This window comes from Oncorhynchus tshawytscha, linkage group LG15 (assembly GCF_018296145.1).
Source record: "Oncorhynchus tshawytscha isolate Ot180627B linkage group LG15, Otsh_v2.0, whole genome shotgun sequence".
Taxonomy (NCBI): domain Eukaryota; kingdom Metazoa; phylum Chordata; class Actinopteri; order Salmoniformes; family Salmonidae; genus Oncorhynchus; species Oncorhynchus tshawytscha.
In genome coordinates, this window is record NC_056443.1 from 23,918,163 (window position 1) to 23,941,441 (window position 23,279).

Consider the following 23,279-nt stretch of genomic DNA (forward strand, 5'->3'; position numbering starts at 1 on the left):
TTCCGTAAAAAACAACAACAAATATTTGAAATTTTTGTTGTAATGCAACAAAATTGAAAAAACGCCAAGGGGGATGAATACTTCTGCAAGGCACTGTCCACACACACACACACACACTGAAAAAAATCTGAGCATCTCTTGTCCTGGAACCCCGGCAGAAGCTGGCCGTTTGCTGTCACCGCTCATCAGTTAGGCGTAGGAGGGGAGTGCTCAGAGTATCTGCTACGTGTCAGTGCATGCGAATGCACACAAGAGAACCGCGCTCCTGGCTTGCTTGGTTGACCCCTTGTTGCCCTGGTGCTTCACAAGGACACATCTCTCTATCCTAGCTTCTCCCTTGTCTATTTTCAACCTTGAGTGAATACTGCTTTGGGCCACGTGGAGCAGTCTCCATAGCATCCACATTGAATGACACTGTAGAGCATATTAACGCATTACTGAGAGAATCAGTCTTGAGAGAAGACTTTGGTGAATCTGTGCTTATAGTCAGTCTATCAATAGGTATGTTGTCCACTCAACACCACGCAAGAACATGCGAAGTATCCCTGAATGCATAGGTATTCATTAAACATAGCAACATCAATCCAACATTAAAAATACCAATACCAATCCAACATCATTGAGTCTTATGGCTATTTACCTTAAATTGTTAGGTGTGTGTGACTATTTGGTTGTCCCAGGGCTTCCATGTTGGACGGGCAATGTCAGAGGCACCCGAGAAGAGTATTGAACTAACTTTCGGGCATCGAATTAACGTAGAGGGGGGCTTCTCTGGTTTCTGTTTGTACCCAGGCAGATTTACACAACAATGACCAAGTCAATGTCACCTGCGTGTGGGGACTTTCCGGTCCATAACCAGGAGATATATCACTTGTCAAGATCAATGTGATAGAATTGGTGCCCTGTGTGAAGAGAAAATGACAACATTACCGTGTGTGTTGAGGCAAGGGAAAGGACAAGATCATAGCAACACAGCATCGCTGATGAACTGTATAAATCAGTCACAGGAAGATGCACACCTACATCACCACTTGGATACAGATCATAAACATGTTTATGTTAATCTGAGCTGAAAGTCATGGTTCCCTGTGTTCCAGACACCAAAACAGATCACAACGAAGATAGGTGGCTTTTTTTTTACAACGGGTAAGGGCAAAGGCCATATAAACTCTAAATATATTATCTAGGTTTTTCTATGGAGTTTCTTCAATACTCCATGCAGGCACATTATTTGTATTGTCATGTGTTGTAGCCTTGATGCAGTTATTCTTCAGCATAGAAACAGACACACAGAGACCTTCCATGCTTGAGTGACAATCAACCACCTGAAAGGATGACCCCCCCCCCCCAAAAAAGAGATATATCTTTGGATTGCACCTGTGATGAAATTATAGTATTTGAAACAACAAATAACCAATGGGGCATAATTGAGTGTGGTGTCCGTAGCAAAGGAATGCTAATCTTGCACGCCAATCAACATTGAGATACAATTGTTATTTTTTGTAGTTAGTATTTAACAGGAAATGGTACATTACAGTATAAAATATGAACGCTATACTTCAACTTCAGCCTATGGGGCATGATACTGTTGTCAATATTATTCAGTCGTCATAGTGACGGGTCATGTTGCCGTGCCAGCTAACGTCCTGTCATGCTTTCTTTTCCCTGCTTACGAATGGAGCAGCAAACCAGACAGGTAAGAGTGAAAGGATGTGATATGCTGACAAACCCCACAACAACCCCCCACCTCAACCCTTTTAGTATCCCTTTGAGGACATTTCCTACATTCTGTCTTGTTGGACAAAGTTCAATCATTGCAGAAAGTGGTTTTCCGCTGCTGTGCAAATCCAACGCTCGTTCAAAAGTCAGCTGTTTGCATTGATTGAATTCAGACCCAAGTGCCAAATGCTTGAATTTGAATTGACACTGTATATTTGATCAGCCAGGACAGTTCATCTTAAAGATTTTAAGTGATCTTTCATTGCTTTTGTTACTCTCACCCTACATTACATTAAAACGTCAATATATTTGATATTATTCCCATTTGACGAGAACCTAGCTTGTCATTAGAGTTGACACGTTGTCACGTTTTCATCTTGATATTCACTGAATACTGAGCCATCTCACCAACACGTCTGATTGTCCTGTCTGTCTCAATACGAAGGGGTCATTTCTCGATGAACACAACCGCTAGAAATCCCCGTTTCTTAGATTCCAGCACCATTCGTCCGCAAGAGACAACTTATTTGCCTGTCTAGAACAGACCTGCATGCATTACAATGCCTTGACTGCTCCCCCTCACTTTCTCCTTAATTCTCAAAATGATATATATCTATCAAAAATAGATATATTTCTTCAACAGTATGACGTCACAGCCAAATGTACTCACTGGCCAGGAAAACACTTTAACAGCATTTTTCCAGCTTTCCCCGCACAACTACTCCCCAATCATTGCATTGCATTTTACATTTGTTTTTATCAAATGAGCCCTTGCATCGCTAGATGGCTATTACATTGGAGGTTCTGGTTAAGGTAGATTTACCACACTCTCACAATGTTAGACATAGACTCTGTGATCAGATGTACCCATGCTATCCTTTTCAGCCTTTTTCTTGCCCGTCTTCTCCACCAAATGTAGCAAATCGTATGGAGGCTTGAGTCATTCTGTATGGTCCTGTCTGCATGTGTTAAAACGCATGCAACGATGACCTCAGAGGGCGGTATCGACCTCGCACGACCCATTTCGTCTTTTGTTGTTGTTCCTGACCATTACACCATTGATCCCCAAGGCTGTTTACACACGCCTCATTGCTTCCCATATAATGCAAAGGTCACAGGCCAGTGATTTCACTTAGCCCTGACTAGGAGAGGTTGGAGGTCAGAAGTCAAATGATGATGAACTATTTAAAAGGTCACTCGTAGTAGAGTGATAGTCTACCTTGTACTCTGTACACTTCTCGTTACACAGATCAAATGTATTGAGTTTTTGGGCAGATCCCCCTTGTCAAAGCTCTTTGATATAACGATTGCAAGGGGTAAAAAGTAAATGGATGGATTATAGTTCATTGATGAAATCTCCATCTTCCGTGTAGGTTAATCTTAGGTCTGAATACATATGGCACCTCTATCTTCTCATAAGCATGATGTGAAATTATTTAAACTCTGTTCGTATTGTCGGAAGGAATTAAAGATGCTTTAACTTTATGCCTCTAGAATTGTTAATCTGATAAGCATTTATGAACATTATGATATATGTCCCACTAAGAGTAGCATTCATCCCCACGTATACTAAAGATAACACAATCTGTCGGATTAAAGGAGGACTTGAACTATCCTGGAACATCTAATATAATTCATCATTAAGACATTATATTGTATATGTAAAATGCATACATTTGATTATATTAAATTAAGGGAATGTCTTCAACAGGAAAGGAAAATGCACCAAATAAATGATATAACTTAAAAAATAAAAACAACAGTATTGATGTTTTACATGTTTTTTCCCCCACAGGAAAAGGGCAGAATCCGAAGCTAGAAAGGGCAGTCTGCCCAACAGTAAGGATATGCTGTCTCATAACCCCACCGACCCTGTGGAGCTTCGACGCATGAACTTCCAAACGCCTGGTAAGGGCTCACGCCCATCACTTCCATCTCACCCATTGTGAAAGCAAACATCAATCACACCAACCACTGCAGGGCTTCTTAGATCCAATTCACTCAATGACTTTTTAAAGTCAAAATAAAGTTAAAATAAGATGAATGTAGTTCCTAATCTTTACCTTACTTAAAGGAGCAGAATGAATGTAATTTATCAAATTGTGAATGGGGTTGGTTATCATTGGGGGAGTGTGTGAATGTGATCTCCTAAATGCTAAACCAACACTTCTCACGGAGCTCTTGTGACTAGAACATTCTGTGGGGTCAATGTTCAAAGTGTGGAAAATGGACAGGTGGCAGAGAAATAGCACAGAGTGAAAAATGAAAGAGAGGGAGATGCTGGAGAAGGAGGTATAAGACTTTTATGGCAGTTAACATCATCTGCCTGTGCGGCCTTCGCCAAGCTAACAGTAGTGTCCTCAGAGTGACAGCTTAGCATGTTGGAAGTCAAAGTTAGAGGTGAGTTGAAGACTACAATACTATGACAGTGTCATAATACCATATTACATCCTGTATTAGGCCAGTGGAGGGAAGAGCGGGCCAGTGACAAGCTGTGAACACAAACGTCCCCTCCCTTTTGACCTTCTGCGGTGGGGTGAACATCCGTCATGCCTGAGCTGCTTGGTCAAGGGACCCTTTTTGTCACCGAGGGGAAAAAGATGGCCGTCACAGTCTATTTGTCCAGAGGAGAGCCAATGTATTCTCTCCCAGCTACCTTTTTTGAGTGAAGAGACATGCTCAACTTGGTAGTGGGAGCAGTATGACAGGTGTTTGGATGTTAGAATGGCTAAGAATGTTAGAATGTTAAAGCCATATTTTTCAGGCCAGTTCGTATGAAAGAGGAATACATTCTAAAGACTATGAATATTTATGAAACCCCTACTCTCAATGACCTTATATCCATTACTGGCCATTACAAACTTGGCAAGAGGGGGCCTTTTTTCCCCCTCCCAGTTTCCACTTTGAGAAGCCGAGTTCAGAGTGATCTAAACCTCCACACTTTCCCCATTCTGGAACTATTCCGGAAACCTCTACAACCATCTTGATTAGTCTCACACACCCTTCTCATTTTCCAAAGAGCCACTCAGTGTCTCTCGACTTGCTGGAGAGGTCCAAACATCTCTGTCTCCCTCTTTTATAGCTTCCTCTCCAACCCTGATTGGTGCTACATTATACCGCGTTTCTCTTCCCTCCCTCACTCCCTCCCTCTTGTCATCCCTCTCACACGTCGCTGCTCCTCAATGCACATTTCCATTCTGAGGACGCTTGATGTGTGCATGACGCCACTCGGCGAACGATTGTTCCATTGTCAACCTGCGGATGAAAATGAGTCTTGAGCGGTAGGGGCCGATAGAAACACCCTCCGGAGAGAGAGTGAGAGCGCGAGTGAGAGCACACAAGAAAATAGGTCCCGTTTTTTCCTTTAGCTAATGGCTACTTGTGTTATCAGTGTAGATGAAAAGACCACTGACAGACACCTGTCTCAGACGGGAGAGTGGGCAATACGGCGCCTGTGTCCCGGCTATTATGAAACCTCAGCTATCTGGGACACGGTGATAGCCCTTTGTGCGGATGCTGCCGTCACGAACCCTGAACACTATTTACATTTAACAATGTCAGTTCTTCCTTGTCAAAGTAAAGTCCACTAAAGTTTTTTTACAAGGTGAATCGTCCTGCCTGCAGGCTTTGTATGATATCTGATGGTCAGAATGGATTTCATTATAGGATTATGTGATCTCTTGACTCGGTTCTTCAGTGTCTTCGAATTGCCTCTTCTGCTCTGTTTTGTTGAGCGTTTTAATTTCTTTCCCCCTGATTTACGTATTGTGGCGTAGGCTAGCTTCTAGCATGTCAATGTGTGTGGTACTAACTGGTCAATGGGACATTTTAGATGATACAATGTAGAACTTTAGTTTCCTTCAGACCCCTTCCCCAACTGTTTCTAGCCCTAAAACAAAATAATCATCACATTGCTACAATCGTCTGCAACATTTTATTTATGCCGCCGTTTCCTCCGCAGGTTCAGGTGACCCTAGTTACCCCAGTAACTTCCATTTGTCAAGTTAGTTGGTCTTGTTTATGCATTCGTCACATTCTTCTTTTCTCTGTTTTGTTTTGTTACGGGGTTTTTTCCCATCCCGCTGTCTTCCTCCTTTCTACATAGGCTTGTAGTCAATCTCACCCCCCCATCTAATCCACACGTTACTCATTGCCATGTCACCTATCGCAGGAGGCAGAGTTAAAAAATGACACCCCAGTCATCAATCAAAGCAGACAACATTTCGGCCTAACTTTTTGATTCGTTTCGTTGTCGTTTGGTTTGTTTGTTCATTTGTTTGTGTCTTGCGTCATGTTAACTCTCGCCGGTCTCTTCGGCGTAAATAACATTCTTCTCTCACAGTAGGAAGTGTTACAGGAAGTGAAGTGTGCTTCATTTATTGTGATTGGCTTCCTTTCCTGTCATATCTTCCTATGAGCATGCCACTGCTTTGAGTGAAAAACTGGCCTAACAACGATCACTTCCACCTCTTACACACATGCTGCTTTTCTAATGATTCACTGGTTGTAACTGTGGTAGCAACCCCTTACCCTGGCGACTGACCTCTTGTCCGTTTGATTGATAGGCATGGCCAACCACCCACCAATCCCCATTTTGGACCTGGCCGATCATCTGGAGCGATTGAAAGCCAACGACAACCTGAAATTTTCACAAGAATACGAGGTAAACATGAGGCTTCAGTATCTTTTCCTATCTGTTTGTGTCCTACCTGTTTGCATATTTAGGTCAGATTGGAGATGTTATCGGAGAAAGATTACTGTTTTTCGATGAACTAAGATGTCATCTGTCATTCAGAACAAAGGGTTGGTATATTAAAGGCTTTTGACATTTGATTATGCTATATGTCCTGTTTGGGACTGACTTGTGCACCCCTGCTACAGTGTACGTGAAAACATGAACATGATTCCAATAATCTACATGCTTGTTAGTGTATGGAACCCCAACAGTTTAGGCTCATGTGTACAAGAGAGAGGCTGGCTGCCCTCTAAACTCATTGTGTCACTCATTGTCACTCATTGTGTAATGTGTCATGGAGTTTATTTAAGCCTCAAGTCTCGCCATGTAATGTTATTTTTCCGGGACCCTTTAATCCGGTCATTACAAAAATGTCACAGCCCTGACACAAAGCCAGTCCTCACATGGCAGCTGGCATACGGGGGAAAAAATGAAGATGGCTTCCCGTGGAGAACCTGTTCACCGGTCTCACCTGGGAAACCCAAATCCTTCCAATCTGCCCCATGCAAAGTGAAAATGAAACATTCATCCAGTGACAGCAGGCTTGATTGAAAGGACTGTCATCCCACACCGCCGTATCTCTGAACGGTAATCATTTTGGCATTTAATATGGACGCAGCTCGGAAAAGGTCAGTATCTCACCAACGCACCGTAAACTCATTAGCCCGCAGACAAGGTGAGGTGACTCGTCGGCCAGGATTCGCCAAAGTCTCTCATCTTCGACCGGGGAGGGAGAAGGGAAGTGGAGGCTGGAGTTGTCTTCGGTTCAGTGTGTTCACAAAAACATAATCCTATTTCCGTGATTTCATCAGACAATGAAACCTAGTTCGTTTGATTGATTGGAGCAGAATGTCAGGGGCCAAAAGTAAAGTTACTGTCGCCAGGTTTTTCCCACCACTCACACACACACATCACTCTCGGCAGCCACTTCACAAATGGGGAATTAAATACCTTTAAAGCCCAATAAATCTCTCCCGTTTTTCCACCGCCGCTTGTCATTGCTAGATGGATTCTGTACGAAACACAATGGGAGTAATTCTAAATAGATGGACTTGCGTACGCCTGAATGTCACTGAAGCTGCAGAATTGTGCTCGAGCGCCAGGGTCCTTTCAGGGGCAATGCGTGTGGTGGAACTGCAGTCGACCTCTATCTCTCCCTCCCCTCTTGTTCTCTCTGTGCCTTTGTCTCTGCCTTTGTCTCTGCCTTTGTCTCTGCCTTTGTCTCAATCTCTGCCTCCAACTCTCTCTCCCTGTCCCTTTCACTCCCTCTCTCTCTCTCTCTCCACGGGCTGTACCACCACTGCTCCGAACCATGAGATCACGATGTGGCTGGCTGCCAAGCTCCCCCGACCATTATTGCGGCTTAAGTACATTGAATTTTAATTCTGAGACAGGTATTTTCACAAGGAATAAAAATAAATTTCTGAGCACAAGGAAACCAGGGTTCTTTATTATGAGCAAAGTAGAGACATACAGTACCAGTCAAATGTTTGGACACACCTACTCATTCAAGGGTTTTTCTATATGAATACATTGTAGAATAATAGTGAAGACATCAAAACTATGAAATAACACATATGGAATCATGTAGTAACCAAAAAAGTGTTAAACAAACCAAAATAAATGTTATATTTGAGATTCTTCAAAGTAGCCACCCTTTGCTTTGATGACAGCTTTGACACTCTTGGTATTCTCTCAACCAGCTTCACCTGGAATGCTTTTCCAACAGTCTCGAAGGACTTCCCACATATGCTGAGGACTTGTTGGTTGCTTTTCCTTAACTCTGTTGTCGGACTCATCCCAAACCATCTCAATTGGGTTGAGGTCAGGGAATTGTGGAGGCCAGGTCATCTGATGTAGCACTTCATCAATCTACTTTTTGGTCAAATAGCCCTTACACAGCCTGGAGGTGTGTTGGGCCATTGTCCTGCTGAAAAACAAATGATAGTCCCACTAACCGCAAACCAGATGGGATGGCGTATTGCTGCAGAATGCTGGTTAAATGTGCCTTGAATTCTAAATAAATTACAGACAGTGTCACCAGCAAGCACCCCCCACCATCACACCTCCTCCTCCTCTATGCTTCACAGTGGGAACCACACATGCGGAGATCATCTGTTCACCTACTCTGCGTCTCACAAAGAAACGGTGGTTGGAACCAAAAATATCAAATTTGGACTCCAGACCAATGGACAGATTTAAACCAGTCTAATGTCCATTGCTTGTTTTTCTTGGCCCAAGCAACTCTCTTATTCTTATTGGTGTCCTTCAGTTGTGGTTTCTTTGCAGCAATTTGACCATGAAGGTCTGATTCACATAGTCTCCTCTGAACAGTTGATGTTGAGATGTGTCTGTTACTTGAACCATTTATTTGGGCTGCAATCTGAGTTGCAGTTAACTCTAATGAACTTATTCTCTGCAGCAGAGGACACTCTGGGTCTTCCTTTCCTGTGGCGGTCCTCATGAGAGCCAGTTTCATCATAGCGCTTGATGGTTTTTGCAACTGCACTTGAAGAAACTTTCAAAGTTCTTGAAATGTTCCGCATTGACTGACCTTCATGGGTCTTAAAGTAATGATGGACTGTCGTTTCTCTTATGCTTATTTGAGCTGTTCTTGCCATAATATGGACTTGGTGTTTTACCAAATAGGTCTATCTTCTGTATACCAACCCTACCTTGTCATAACACATTTGATTGGCTCAAATGCATTAAGAAGGAAAGATATTCCACAAATGTACTTTCAACAAGGTACACCTGTTAATTGAAATGCATTCCAGGTGACTACTTTGAAGAATCTCAAATATAAAGTATATTTTGAGTTGTTTAACACTTTTTAGGTTACTACTTGATGTGTGCTTTCATAGATTTGATGTCTTCACTATTATTCTACAATGTAGAAAATAGTACAAATAAAGAAAAACCCTTGAATGAGTAGTTGTGTCCAAACTTTTGACTGGTACTGTATTTGGATGAAAATATGTCAGCTTAGCCAAAAGTTTGTCCTGACTGGCTCACACTGCATTCTGGTCCCACAGTGTAAATTATTCAGATAATGAATGTCACACAGCTGGGATTTGGTCTTACTCACAACGTTCACATGCTCTTAACACTAAGTCAAGGGGGCATGACAAAGCTTGTTCACTCTCCGGAGACTGAAAATATTTGGCATAGGTCCTCAGATCCGCAAAAGGTTCTACAGCTGCAACTCTAACACCGCCTGGGATAGTGGTCCTGGATGGCAGGAAGCTTGGCCCCAGTGATGTACTGGTTGCATCACATCCTGTTATGGCAACTGCTCTGCCTCCGACCGCAAGGCACTACAGAGGGTAGTGCGTACGGCCCAGTACATCACTGGGGCCAAGCTTCCTGCCATCCAGGACCACTATCCCAGGCGGTGTTAGAGTAAGGCCCTAAAAATGGTCAAACTCCAGCCACCCTAGTCATAGACTATTCTCTCTGCTACTACATGGCAAGCGGTACCAGTGCTCCAAGTCTAGGTCCAAAAAGCTTCTTAACAGCTTCTACCCCCAAGCCATAGGCCTCCTGAACAGCTATTCAAATGGCTACCCAGACTATTAGCATTGCCCCCCCCCCCTTTTACGCTGCTGATACTCTCTGCTATTATCTATACATAGCCACTTTAATAACTCTACCTACATGTACTGTACATATTACCTCGACTAACCGGTGCCCCCGCTCATTGACTCTGTACCGGTACCCCCTGTATATAGCCTCGCTGTTGTTATTTTACTACTGCTGCTGTTTAATTATTTGTCACTTTATTTTATTTCTTAAAAGGAATCACTAACCTGACATGACTGGATTGGTGTAAACAACATTTCCACTAGCTTAATTTCACCAATTATGTCATGTCACTGCCAGATCAGCTATTACTATTGAGGAAGGATGCTTTTAAATAATATTTGAAAAGTTTTCCCTCTCTATGCCTTCTGTCTGCCCTTTGGCTTCTAATACCCTTTATTCCTAGTAGTAAGCATAATCCAGCTCATAACTCCTTTACTGGAAACATTAAAAGTTAGAGACTCAGATCGTTAAAGAACACAGCCCAATATTTCCTCTGACATGTGAAATGGAACACTATCTTTCACAACATGGTGTTTTCTCCCAAATGGCTAGTGGTATTACATTTTATAGCCCATTTATTTACGCTGAGGGATCGTTTTCAGTCCAGGCTTTACAGAGCTATAAAAGGATTAGATTGCTGATTCTTTTGGTTGTACTCAACTGTACGGCTCTTTTGTGTACCGTAAACACTAACCCGATAGATGGACCAAGGATGGTCGAGAGAAAACATGGGCTTTTTGGAAAACCTAATCTAGAAATAGTGGACTCTTATCGTATCCTAGCCAATAGAGAGAGAGAATGACCTTTGACTAAAAGCATATTTGAAAGTCAACACATTCCGCCATGTTTTTTCCTCTTCCTTCATGCCGTGAAGACCGTACTCTCTCTCCGGGCTTTTGAGACCAATGTTCAGCCATTGTATGCTTCTCTGCCAACTGTAATTAGAAATTTGTCAACTAAAAACATTGCTTGCAGGCAGGGCAGATGCCTATCAAAATTCTATTTTCAAAAGACAGTGAAGAGTAGGGATACATTTTGTTACAAAAGTAAATAAGTTGAGGTCGATCAATGCTAAAATATTGTGAAGTATGCTTTTTCCTCACAATTCTGTATAAGCAAAATGTTTGTTGTTGTGAATAACGTTCAACTCTAAATTGATCATCTTTCTTCAATGATGGCTAGTCCGTCAATAATGTCTGATCCCTGGCCGTAATCCTGCTCTCTGAGGGTGTCTCAGGGGGGAGTGGGAAATGCAACAAACATTTCCATTTCTAAACTCACTCTCGTACAGGTAACCCACATGTACATGCAGTGAAACAGGACACATATAAGCACCCCCTATTTGACCTTTGATCATTCCAAGTGAGCATCCCAAATGGCACCCTATTCCCTTTTATAGTGCCCTACTATATACCCCTTAGGACCCATAGGGCTCTAATCAATAGTAGTGTACTATATAAGGAATAGGGTGCCATTTGGACACAGCGCCAACCATCCTTAAGTTTAGACTGACAAAAAGGAGGCTCAGTTAAAACCATGACCTTCATCTGATTTCACATTAAATAGCTGTACCCCATTATGAATGTATTAGTATGTTTTAATTGTGCCATTCACTTTAGGAAGTGAAAGCACCCATTTTTTTAAAGAGTAATTAAGAATGTCATGCGATTGAACTCAACTTCATTAAGGTCGCACATGCTCAGGTTAGGTACGATTTTATGGAAAACCCTGTGCTAGATGATGAGGCCAAATACACTGACACGGCGGCAGGGAAAGCAAACTGTACAGTGTATTTATGGTACAGTTTATCCCTCCTCTTCTCCATTTCAGAACCAGTGTACAGGATGCATGTGAGCATGCGTCACTGGATATGTAGGGACGCATAATATGGAATGATGGCGTTAGAATGCACCAGCCAGCTTTGGGACGGCTACACTTATCAGAGCTTGTCGCTTACACAAAATGTCTGTCATGCTACATGCCAAAATAACCCTGGACGCTTTGGAAAATTGCAGTTAAGGCAGTGGAACGCGGGCCTAGAGTTTCAAGCTGATAATCCTGAAGAGTGTAAATACCGTCAAGCTTGAAGGCATAGTTCACCCAAATTACAAAAATGACATATATTCAGGATGTTGACTTGCATTGGTTTTGTGCCACAAATGCAAAACAATATATATTTGGAGACAGTGGCCAGGTAAACCAAACCAAAGCATGGATTACTGTCATACCTTGTCCATCTGCTTACTTACAGGGCAAGGAAACCAATATGAAATGTTGTAATTTGGGTGAACTATCCCTTTAAATGTGTCTCGTGAATCTTCACAGTACTATAAAATGTTTTTTTTTTGCTAATCCTCTGAATTATTATTATTGATCCTAGTTTGAATCTGTAGTACTGCTCTGGGAGATGGAGCTAAATGGTGGTCGTGAGCACAAGTGATAAGTTATAAAGTAAAGTCAAGTAAAGTCAATAAAATATCTCTCTACTTTACAGTCCATCGACCCCGGGCAGCAGTTCACGTGGGAACACTCCAACCTGGAAGTCAACAAACCAAAGAACAGATATGCTAACGTGATAGCATATGACCACTCCAGAGTCCTCCTATCAGCTATTGATGGTAAGCAGCTTGGCTTGAAATGACTGTCGAGTAAGTCCACTTCCATACCACTGTCTTCTGTCCCCTATGAGTATTAGCATACATTGAGTTATGCTATCTATGAAATCATATACACACTGCTCTCGTTTTGCAGATCAATTTAAGATTTCAATAACATTCCTATGAGGATTTACTTAATAAATATTGTATGTTATCATCAGTGGGGGGGTTTTTCCCTCTCAAAGCTTTTCCTCCACTTCCCCAAGTGTCTTCAGACTATCAGCCATGATGTTTTATTCAACCTGTAAAGGACCTCAACTGAACTCTTTCAGGCATATCTGCATGATATATTTCTATCGGCAGTTTGTTTCAGCGAACAGTGATTTCTTTTGAAGAGCTAGTTAATCCATCTCTCTTCTCTCACACACACACACACACACACACACACACACACACACACACACACACACACACACAGACACACACAGACACACAGACACACAAACACACATACCTAACCATTTCCATTACATTTTTCCCATAGACAAAAAAAAAGATGAGAAAAAAGGAACATAAACAGACTTCTGCTCTCCCAGTAAGTGGATGCTAATGGGAAGAAACCAGATAAAGTCTCTTTGCAGTCTCCCAGAAAGCCCATGCAGCTGAGAGTGTTGATGGATCCCATTAACTAGGCATAAACACACATCTGTAAGCCCACATCGAAGCCTTTGTGAGGGAGGAAACCGCTACTCCGCCAGACAGGCTTGTGGGACTTCCCCCCCGGAGCTACGAACAAAGCCTTTGGCAACCAGGACTTCTTTGTTTACTTTGATTGAGTTATTTTGGCGCGAGGGACTTGTCTGTATAAGTAGATCACCAACCAAGCGACTGACTGTCGAGATTGGAATGGAGGAAGTTTTCCTCGGCTGCTTTTGTAATCCCCTGATGTGTGGTAAAGTGTATGGTAGACTATTAGCATTGGCTATGCTAGAGGGGAATTGGGTGACACTTAACTTGACCCCTCGTCCTTACAGGCCCACATAACAATGTCATGATAATGTTATAACAGATGTCATAAACAGTCCCGACACATGTTCAGCATCATCTGTTGACTTATCATAGTCATTAATCATGTCCACATCATATTGATGTTGTGTGCCGTAAGACATGAGTACCACTTCATTAAGTCATTTGTACGCTTCCACAGGACTTTCATTTAGTTAGCCAACCTTTGTGTCTTCATCCCACTTTGAACTCCAAACCATCCATCAAAATGTCTCCTTTCATTTTGACATTCCTCACCAGATGAATACAGATGAATATTATGTAAGCAGACATCTGTATAGTCAGTTTTCCACTGTACTCTGCTTCAAAGCTGTCCCTGGACTCTGTTCTTAACTCTGTTGAGACGCAGTTCAAAGTGGACCGACTTGAGTCACTGGCCAGCCCTTTCTCAAAAGGTCAGTGCAGCCAAAAGTGGGAAATCACAACATAATCACGGTTTTCCGTTGCTTGATCAAGGAGCTTTTAAAGTCCAGGTATACCGGTTATTCTCCAATTGTTGAAATTGTGAAGGCAGGTTGATGATGTAGCAGCAGAGAGAAGCAAACTCATCCAATGTTATTTGTCACATGCTTCGTAAATAACAGGTGTAGACCAACAGTGAAATGCTTACTTACTAGCCTTTTCTAACAATGCAGAGAGAAAGAAATTAGAAATAGTGTATATTTATATTCTTTTATAATAACATGAGGAATAAATACACAATGAGTAACGATAACTTATATACATGTCTACCAGTACCTAGTCGATGTGCAGGGGTACAAGGTAAATGTGGTAGATATGTACATATACATACGGATAAAGTGACTAGGCAACGGGATAGATAATAAACAGTAAAAGCAGAGTATATGATGAGTCAAAGGAGATTAGTTCAAAAAGGGTCAACGCAGATATTCCAGGTAGCTATTGGTTAACTATTTAACTTACTGTTGACCAGTCTTATTTAATTTTTTTATTTTTTTTATTTCACCTTTATTTAACCAGGTAGGCCAGTTGAGAACAAGTTCTCATTTACAACTGCGACCTGGCCAAGATAAAGTAAAGCAGTGCGACACAAACAACGACACAGTGTTACACATAGAATAAACAAATGTACAGTCAGTAACACAATAGAAAAAAAAGTCTATATACAGTGTGTGCAAATGGTGTGAGGAGGTAAGGCAATAAATAGGCCATAGTAGCGAAGTAATTACAATTTTGCAAATTAACACTGGAGTGAGAGATGTGCAGATGATGATGTGCAAGTAGAAATACTGGTATGCAAAAGAGCAAAAAAGTAAATAAAAACAATATGGGGATGAGGTTGGTAGATTGGATGTGTAAAGGTTTTCGTCCTCCTCTTCTGAGGAGGAGTAGGAAGGATCGGACCAATGCGCAGCGTGGTAAGTGTCCATAATATAATTTCATGAAATATAACTGAACACAGAAAACAAAAGAATAAGAGAATAAATGGAACCCGACACAGTCCCGTATGGCGCAAACACTGACACGGAAAATAATCACCCACAACAAAAATGGGGAAAACAGGCTACCTAAGTATGATTCTCAATCAGAGACAACGATCGACAGCTGCCTCTGATTGAGAACCATAGCAGGCCAAACACAAAAATACAACATAGGAAAAAGAACATAGACTACACACCCCAACTCACGCCCTAACCAAACTAACACAAAGACATAATAAAGGAACTAAGGTCAGAACGTGACAGGATGGGCTATTTACAGATGGGCTGTGTACAGCTGCAGCGATCGGTTAGCTGCTCAGATATCTGATGTTTGAAGTTAGTGAGGGAGATATAAGTCTCCAACTTCAGCGATTTTTGAAATTCGTTCCCGTCATTGGCAGCAGAGAACTGGAAGGAAAAACGGCCAAAGCAAGTGTTGGCTTTGGGGATGACCAGGGAGATATACCTGCTGGAGCGCGTTCTACAGGTGGGTGTTATCATGACCAGTGAGCTGAGATAAGGCAGAGCTTTACCTAGCAAAGACTTATAGATGACCTGGAGCCAGTGGGTCTGGTGACGAATATGTAGCGAGGGCCAGCCGACGAGAGCATACAGGTCGCAGTGGTGGGTAGTATATGGGTAGTATATGGGGCTTTGGTGACAAAACGGATGGCACTGTGATAGACTGCATCCAGTTTGCTGAGTAGAGTGTTGGAGGCTATCATGTAAATGACATTGCCGAAGTAGAGGATCTGTAGGATGGTCAGTTTTATGAGGGTATGTTTGGCAGCATAAGTGAAGGATGCTTTGTTGCGAAATAGGAAGCTGATTCTAGATTTAATTTTGGATTGGAGATGCTTAATATGAGTCTGGAAGGAGAGTTTACAGTCTAACCAGACACCTAGGTATTTGTAGTTGTCCACATATTCTAAGTCAGAACCGTCCAGAGTAGGGATGCTAGTCGGGCGGGCGGATGCGGGCAGCGATCAGTTGAAAAGCATGCATTTAGTTTTACTAGCATTTAAGAGCAGTTAGAGGCCACGGAAGGAGTGTTGTATGGCATTGAAGCTCATTTAGAGGTTTGTTAACACAATGTCCAAAGGGGGCCAGATGTATACAGAATGGTGTCGTCTGTGTAGAGGTGGATGAGGGAATCACCCGCAGCAAGAGCGACATCATTGATATATACACAGAAAATAGTCGGCCTGAGAATTTAACCTTGTGGCACCCCCATAGAGACTGCCAGAGGTCCGGAAAACAGGCCCTCCGATTTGACACACTGAACTCTATCTGAGAAGTAGTTGGTGAACCCGGCGAGGCAGTCATTTGAGAAACCAAAGCTGTTGAGTCTGCCGATAAGAATGTGGTGATTGACAGAGTCGAAAGCCTTGGCCAGGTCGATGAAGACGGCTCCACAGTAGTCTTTAATTGATGGCAGTTATGATATCGTTTAGTACCTTGAGCGCGGCTGAGGTGCACCGGTGACCAGCTCAGAAACCGGATTGCACAGCGGAGAAGGTACGGTGGGATTCGAAATTATCAGTGATCTGTTTATTAACTTGGCTTTCAAAGACTTTAGAAAGATAGGGCAGGATGGATATAGGTCTATGACAGTTTGCGTCTAGAGTGTCACCCCCTTTGAAGAGGGGGATGACCGCGGCAGCTTTCCAATCTTTAGGTATCTCGGACGATACGAAAGTGAGATTGGACAGACTGGTAATAGGGGTTGCAACAATGGCGGCGGATAATTTTAGAAAGAGAGGGTCCAGATTGCCTAGCCTGGCTGATTTGTACGGGTCCAGGTTTTGCAGCTCTTTCAGAACATCTGCTATCTGGGTTTGGGTGAAGGAGAAGCTGGGGAGGCTTGGGCAAGTAGCTGCTGGGGGTACGGAGCTGTTGGCCGGGGTTGGGGTAGCCAGGAGGAAAGCATGGCCAGCCATAGAGAAATACTTATTGAAATTCTCGATTATCGTGTATTTATCGGTGTTGACAGTATTTCCTAGCCTCAGTGCAGTGGGCAGCTGGGAGGAGGTGCTCTTATTCTCCACGGACTTTCCAGTGTCCCAGAACCTTTTGGAGTTAGAGCTACAGGTATAGCCTGGTATAGAGGTCCTGGATGGCAGTGTGCTCGGCCCCCAGTGATGTACCGTAGGTTTATATCCTGGCACCACACAGCCAGAACTCTGACCTCCCTGTAGAGAGTCTCATCGTCGTCTGTGATCATTCCTACCACCGCCATGTCGCCTGCAAACTTAATGATGGTGTGAGAGACATGCGCAGCCACACAGTCGTGGGTAAACAGGGAGTACAGCAGGGGACTATGCACGCACCCTTAAGGGGCCCCTGTGTTGAGGGTCAGCATGGCAGATGTGTTGTTGCCTAGCTTCACCACCATGGGGCAACCCTTCAGGAAGTCCAGGATCCAGTTGCAGAGGGAGGTGTTTAATCCCAGGATCCTTAGCTTAGTGGTGAGCTTGGATGGCGCAATGGTGTTGAATGCTGAGCTGTAGTCAGTGAACAGCATTCTCACAAACTTGTTCCTTTTGTCCAAGTGGGAAAGGGCAGTCTGGAGTGCAATAGAGATCGCATAATCTGTGGATCTGTTGGAGTGAGTCCAGGATGTCTGTGATGAAGATGAGGTTGATGTGAGCCATGGCCAGCCTTTCAAAGCATTTCATGGCTACAGATGCAGTGCTACAGGTGATACTCATTTAGACAGGTTACCTTGGCATTTTTTTAGTTATTTAACCTTTATTTAACTAGACAAGTCAGTTAAGAACAAATTCTTATTTACAATGCCGACCTATCCCGCCCAAACCCGGACGATACTGGGCCAATTGTGCGTCGCCCTATGGTACGGCCAGATGTGGCCAGATGTGATGCAGCCTGGATTCAAACCAGATACTGCAGTGACGCCTCTTGCACTGAGATGCAGTGTCTTAGACCACTGTACCACTCAGGAGCAATTTTTGGGCACAGGGACTATGGTGGTCTGCTTGAAATATGTAGGTATTACAGACTGGGTCAGGGAGGTTGAAAATGTCAGTGAAAACACTTGCCAGCTGGTCAGTTCATGCTCTGAGTATGCATCCTGGTAATCCGTCTGGCCCTGCGGCGTTGTGAATGTTAACCTTTTTAAAGGTCTAGCTCACATCATTTATGGACTCATGACCTCTTGCCTGGGGTTACAGGCCAACCTAGTACTCTGAAAGATAACTTTTTCCAAAAGTTACTTCAGTGTGGATTAATACCAAAATAAATGGAAAGCCATTAAAATTCCTAACACACATGGCACTTTCAGACAGTTTTAAGACAAGCTGCCAATTTTGTATGTGATTCTTCGATCATTTGCCAAGTTTTAATATCTGCGCCATATTATTAGTTGTGTTTCTTTCTTGATAACGATATTGAAAGTGTTGCAAGCAGATGGTTGCGTTCTCCACAAATCATGAGTGACACTTCAGCTGTCTTCCGAGAAACCATTTAGCAAATATGCATCCAGACACTCTTGTTTTCATTAAATTGTGATAGTGTCTCTTTTTCCCTGCCCTTCCCTTCCATTTTGAAAGCTGGGGGCTTAATCGTCTTTATCCCTTGTCCATCATGGAACTATACAGCCAGGCGACGGCTGTACTAAAGGGTTTAGGAGGGAAAAGGAAGGGAGGAAAAGAAGAGTAAGAAATGTTGGGGTTTGAATGAGCTCACACTCTTTCTTTTTTTTTTTGGTTGTACTAAATACGTTACCTGGGAGAAAAGGGGAAGGGAGGAGAGCTGGAGCGTGGGTGGGTTGACTGTGGAAACGTGGCGCCCATGCAGATGAGACTTATCTTCGTCGTCCATGTGTGCACCGGGCCCTCAACTGCCAGTCCCGAAGCATTGACTAACTGTCAGCTCCGTCTTCTCCTCTTCCCGGATTGGAAAAGACCACGGCGCTTTCATTTAGCAAGCGGTGAAAAAAGAGGAGAGTAGGAGGTTTTGTTGTTTGTTTTTCTCTCTGTGAGGTTGAGGAGAGAGGTGGGGAGAAGGCGTTTTTCAAAGCCAAACTCTATCTCTCAAGTTCACAGTAGATAGCGGAAATGCTCTTTTTGGAATCATCGTTACATTCAAGAGTAAGATAACAATTGACACAGTGATTCAACAAGTAGGCCGCCATTTTGTGTTGATAGATGACACAAAAGGCACACAATGGCAAAGCTTAAACGAAAAACACAGTATAGACTGTTTGCCTGGGTAGTGCCTGAGTAAGAAAACTAACCCTGGAGTTGTGTCCTTTTTGGTTTGAAAGAACTCAGTCAGGATTAAGTGTTGTTTATTGTCAAAACAACTGAAGGTATTGAGTCGGACGAGCAGAGGTCTAAACCTCTAAGCACTACCTTAGTGGGACTTCACCTTTCACAGTACCTGCTAGTGGATGGACTAACATTATTGATCCCTCTGAAGCTAAAGCCACTGTTTTGTGTCACTCATTGCGTTTTCCCTGTGTGTCGTACAACCAAGGTTAATCACTCTCCACACACACACACACACACACACACACACACACACACACACACACACACACACACACACACACACACACACACACACACACACACACACACACATCATCATCATCATCATCATCCATTCTAATCCCTTTTCCTCCTCTTTCCAAGGTATCCCTGGAAGTGATTACATCAACTCCAACTACATTGACGGCTACAGGAAGCAGAATGCGTACATCGCCACGCAGGGCTCGCTGCCTGAGACGTTTGGCGACTTCTGGAGGATGATCTGGGAACAGCGGAGTGCCAACATCGTCATGATGACCAAGCTGGAGGAGAGATCGAGGGTAAGCACAGATCTGGGATCAGCCCTATGGGATCCATTATTGTTCATTTGATTATCATGCTCTGAGTAGAATGTGTCTTTAGCAGAGGTCTAGGTCTATTGCACAGATCCACGTTATTCAACCCTGACATTAGTCATAGTCGAAGAAACAACATTTAGTAATTCTCTGAATGTCCATATATGGGACACGTGTCATATTATTGGATTTGTAAACAAGAAAAAGTCAGGCACTGAAATGTGTAACTATGCCATTGTTATATGTTCTACCTCAAACATCTACATTTTAATATCAGTGTACATGGTCTGTAAAGCAAGTATACCGGAATGTAATTAGAGATTCCAGATATACTTGTCAGATGCAAAATAGGTACAATTCAATGTGCCTGTTTTCCATTAGCTTACTTCCAAGCTTTATTGAAACGGCAACATTATACCTCAACTCATGACTCCTCATGGCTCCTCCATTTTCTTCTGTGATGCAAATTCCCTGCCTTTAACATTTTCTTTCGCCTGCCCATTCTTCCTTTCATTCTGTGTTCCTATTTCTTTGTGTATTTTGTGTCATGTCCCTTCAGATTCCCTCATATTTCTATTCTGTTGCCAATGGATGTCACTCACTCCTTTATTTGCCACAACATGAGTTTTCCATTTGTCCTTTTTGGTATTAGTGCTGCTAAACCGTTAGTGTAGTTAGTCACATGGCCACTAGGCTAGCCAGCAGCACTGCTTTAAAGGGACAATCTACAGTTGCTACATCCATTTTTTTTTCAACTTTGAAACGAATAATACATATCCCCGTTGATTGTTGAAGAATTTAACAAATACATGCCTCATAAGCTTAGTTCAATAGTTCTACCCCGTCAGAACACAAAATATGAGCTGGTTTTGCTCCTTCCTTTGTAAACAATGTAATTGTAAACAAACACTGTAGAGCCTAAAAAAACATGGTTAAAACTATAATTTTTTTATGGATGGTCAGTGCTCTGTCTGTGAATTTGAGAGTGGTTACATGTGTGGTTACAGCCCCATCCCTCAGCTATTTACCAAAATAGTTGTGGGGTGACCGCTTAGTTATTGTCTGAACTGCTAAACGACAATACTGTAATGAAGGTTTGAACGGCAGATTGCCCCTTTAAGCTATAGCGGAATATGTCGCTAATGCTAAAATGTCAGTCACTCGGCACAAGAACCAAGCACACAAGCACTTTTTCACTCTTTCAAGGTGAAAAGACACACTTGTGTCTGACACTGCAAGGTCTCTTATGTATGTTTGAAATCACAAAGAAACAAAGACTGCATGGTCTCCACAAGTTGCAAGGTCGCTACTTACACACAATTCCTTCTCTAAAGATCTGTATTAACTTGTTTAAATGGTCTCCCAAAAGACCTTGGTCTCTCAAGAGGAGAACAATTCAATGTATTCTACCTGACATGTCACTGTATTACCTGGTAGAACTCAATGAATAGATGTTGTGAGTGGATTGCTTTCACTATTCGCTAGCCTATATTGTAGACCCGAGTGCATGTTTTGATGTGTGGTTCTAGTTATCTGTTGTGAATACATACAAAAGCTGCCTTATAGAACTCTGTCAAGCTTTAGCAGCTTGTTTGACAGCATTTTGATGATTTAATAAGCTTCATTGTGTAGCTAACATCCTTTGGATGATTGGCTCAAAACATCTGAAGCCCTCTCGGTATATTGCTCGTATCCCAAGGATGGACATTGACTTGAAGCAGATGCTCTCATACACTACATATACAAAAGTATGTGGATTTGTCCACAAATTAGTGGATTTGTCTATTTCAGCCACACTCATTGCTGACAGGTGTATAAAATGAATCACACAGCCATGCAATCTCCATAGACAAGCATTGGCAGTAGAATGGTCTTACTGAAGAGTTCAGTGACTTTCAACGTGGCACTGTCATAGGATGCCACCTTTCCAACAAGTCAGTTCGTCAATTTTTTGCCCAGCTAGAGCGGCCCCAGTCAACTTTAAGTGCTGTTATTGTGAAGTGTAAACGTCTAGGAGCAACAACGGCTCAGCCGCGAAGTGGTAGGCCACACAAGCTGACAGAATGCAACCGCCAAGTGTTGTCCTCAGTTGCAACACTCACTACTGAGTTCCAAACTGCCTCTGGAAGCAACGTAAGCACAAGAACTGTTCATCAGGAGCTTCATGAAATGGGTTTCCATGGCTGAGCGGCCACACACAAGCCTAAGATCACCATGCACAATGCCAAGCATCGTCTGGAGTGGTGTAAAGCTCGCCGCCATTGGAGTCTGGAGCAGTGGAAACGTGTTCTCTGGAGTGATGAATCTCACTTCACCATCTGGCAGTCCGGCGGAATAATCTGGGTTTGGCAGATGTCAGGAGAACACTACCTGCCCTATGCATAGTGCCAACTGTAAAGTTTGGTGGATGAGGAATAATTGTCTGGGGCTGTTTTTTATAGTTCAGGCTAGTCCCCTCAGTTCCAGTGAAGGGAAATCTTAATGATACAGCATACAATGACAGGCCTAATCGCCCAACATCCGTCCCCAACCTCACTAATGGTCTTGTGGGTGAATGGAAGCAAGACCCCGCAGAAATGTCCCAACATCTGGTGGAAAGCCTTCCCAGAAGAGTGGATGCTGTTATAGCAGCAAAGCGGGGACCAACCCCATATTAATGCCAATGATTTTGGAATGAAATGTTTGACGGGTAGGTGTCCACATACTTTTGGTCATGTAGTGAATGTTTTACTTGGTTGTTATCATTCCAAATACTTTCCTAAAGTTGTGGAAATGTATATATATATAATCTAAAGATTATTACAATTGTGTATCCTTACTGCACCACATAAGACTGTTTTCTGTTGATTATACACTGATAATAAGAAGAATCTATTCTCAGTTGAGTTTCAGCAGCAGTATATTACCTTCCACTGTATGTAAGATGAGGGTAGTATAGTGTAAGGCATCTTCATGAAGACTCTTTGAGTTCACCACGTTTCCCTTTTGCAGCGAAACGACAATACTGTAATGGAGGTTGTGTTTTATTGCCTGTTTGCTGGACAACAAAAATGCTATAACCATAATAAACGTTTGCCTGTAATGTGATTGGAAAACTGCAGTTAAGATTGTAATTATAGAACCTGTCAGGCTAATAAATAGCACAGTCGGGCTTGAGTGGAACGTCTTAGCTGGGCCTGTTCTCCTCCATTGTGAAATCACACAAGTCAGCACGGCAGCGTAGGAAAGACTCAGCAGCCTCGCTCCGCTCTCTTTGCCTCGCCTCGACTTTCCTTCATGAAGCTGGATGA

The 23,279-nt window shown here is 42.8% G+C and overlaps 1 protein-coding gene across 40 annotated transcripts in view; it reads left to right on the top strand.

The window, feature by feature from the left end:
- The window catches only part of LOC112214694 (receptor-type tyrosine-protein phosphatase delta), a 905,847-nt gene that overhangs the window by 860,281 nt on the left and 22,287 nt on the right, over positions 1-23,279 (top strand). For 16 of the 40 annotated variants that reach the window (XM_042298333.1, XM_042298335.1, XM_042298340.1 and 13 more), the window contains 6 exons: positions 1,682-1,696; positions 3,515-3,627; positions 5,681-5,722; positions 6,285-6,382; positions 12,534-12,657; positions 19,799-19,974. In XM_042298333.1, the coding sequence (XP_042154267.1) occupies positions 1,682-1,696; positions 3,515-3,627; positions 5,681-5,722; positions 6,285-6,382; positions 12,534-12,657; positions 19,799-19,974 (568 nt within the window). The remainder of the gene's footprint in view (positions 1-1,681; positions 1,697-3,514; positions 3,628-5,680; positions 5,723-6,284; positions 6,383-12,533; positions 12,658-19,798; positions 19,975-23,279) is intronic. The other 24 variants (XM_042298348.1, XM_042298349.1, XM_024373632.2 and 21 more) reach the window with 5 other exon arrangements.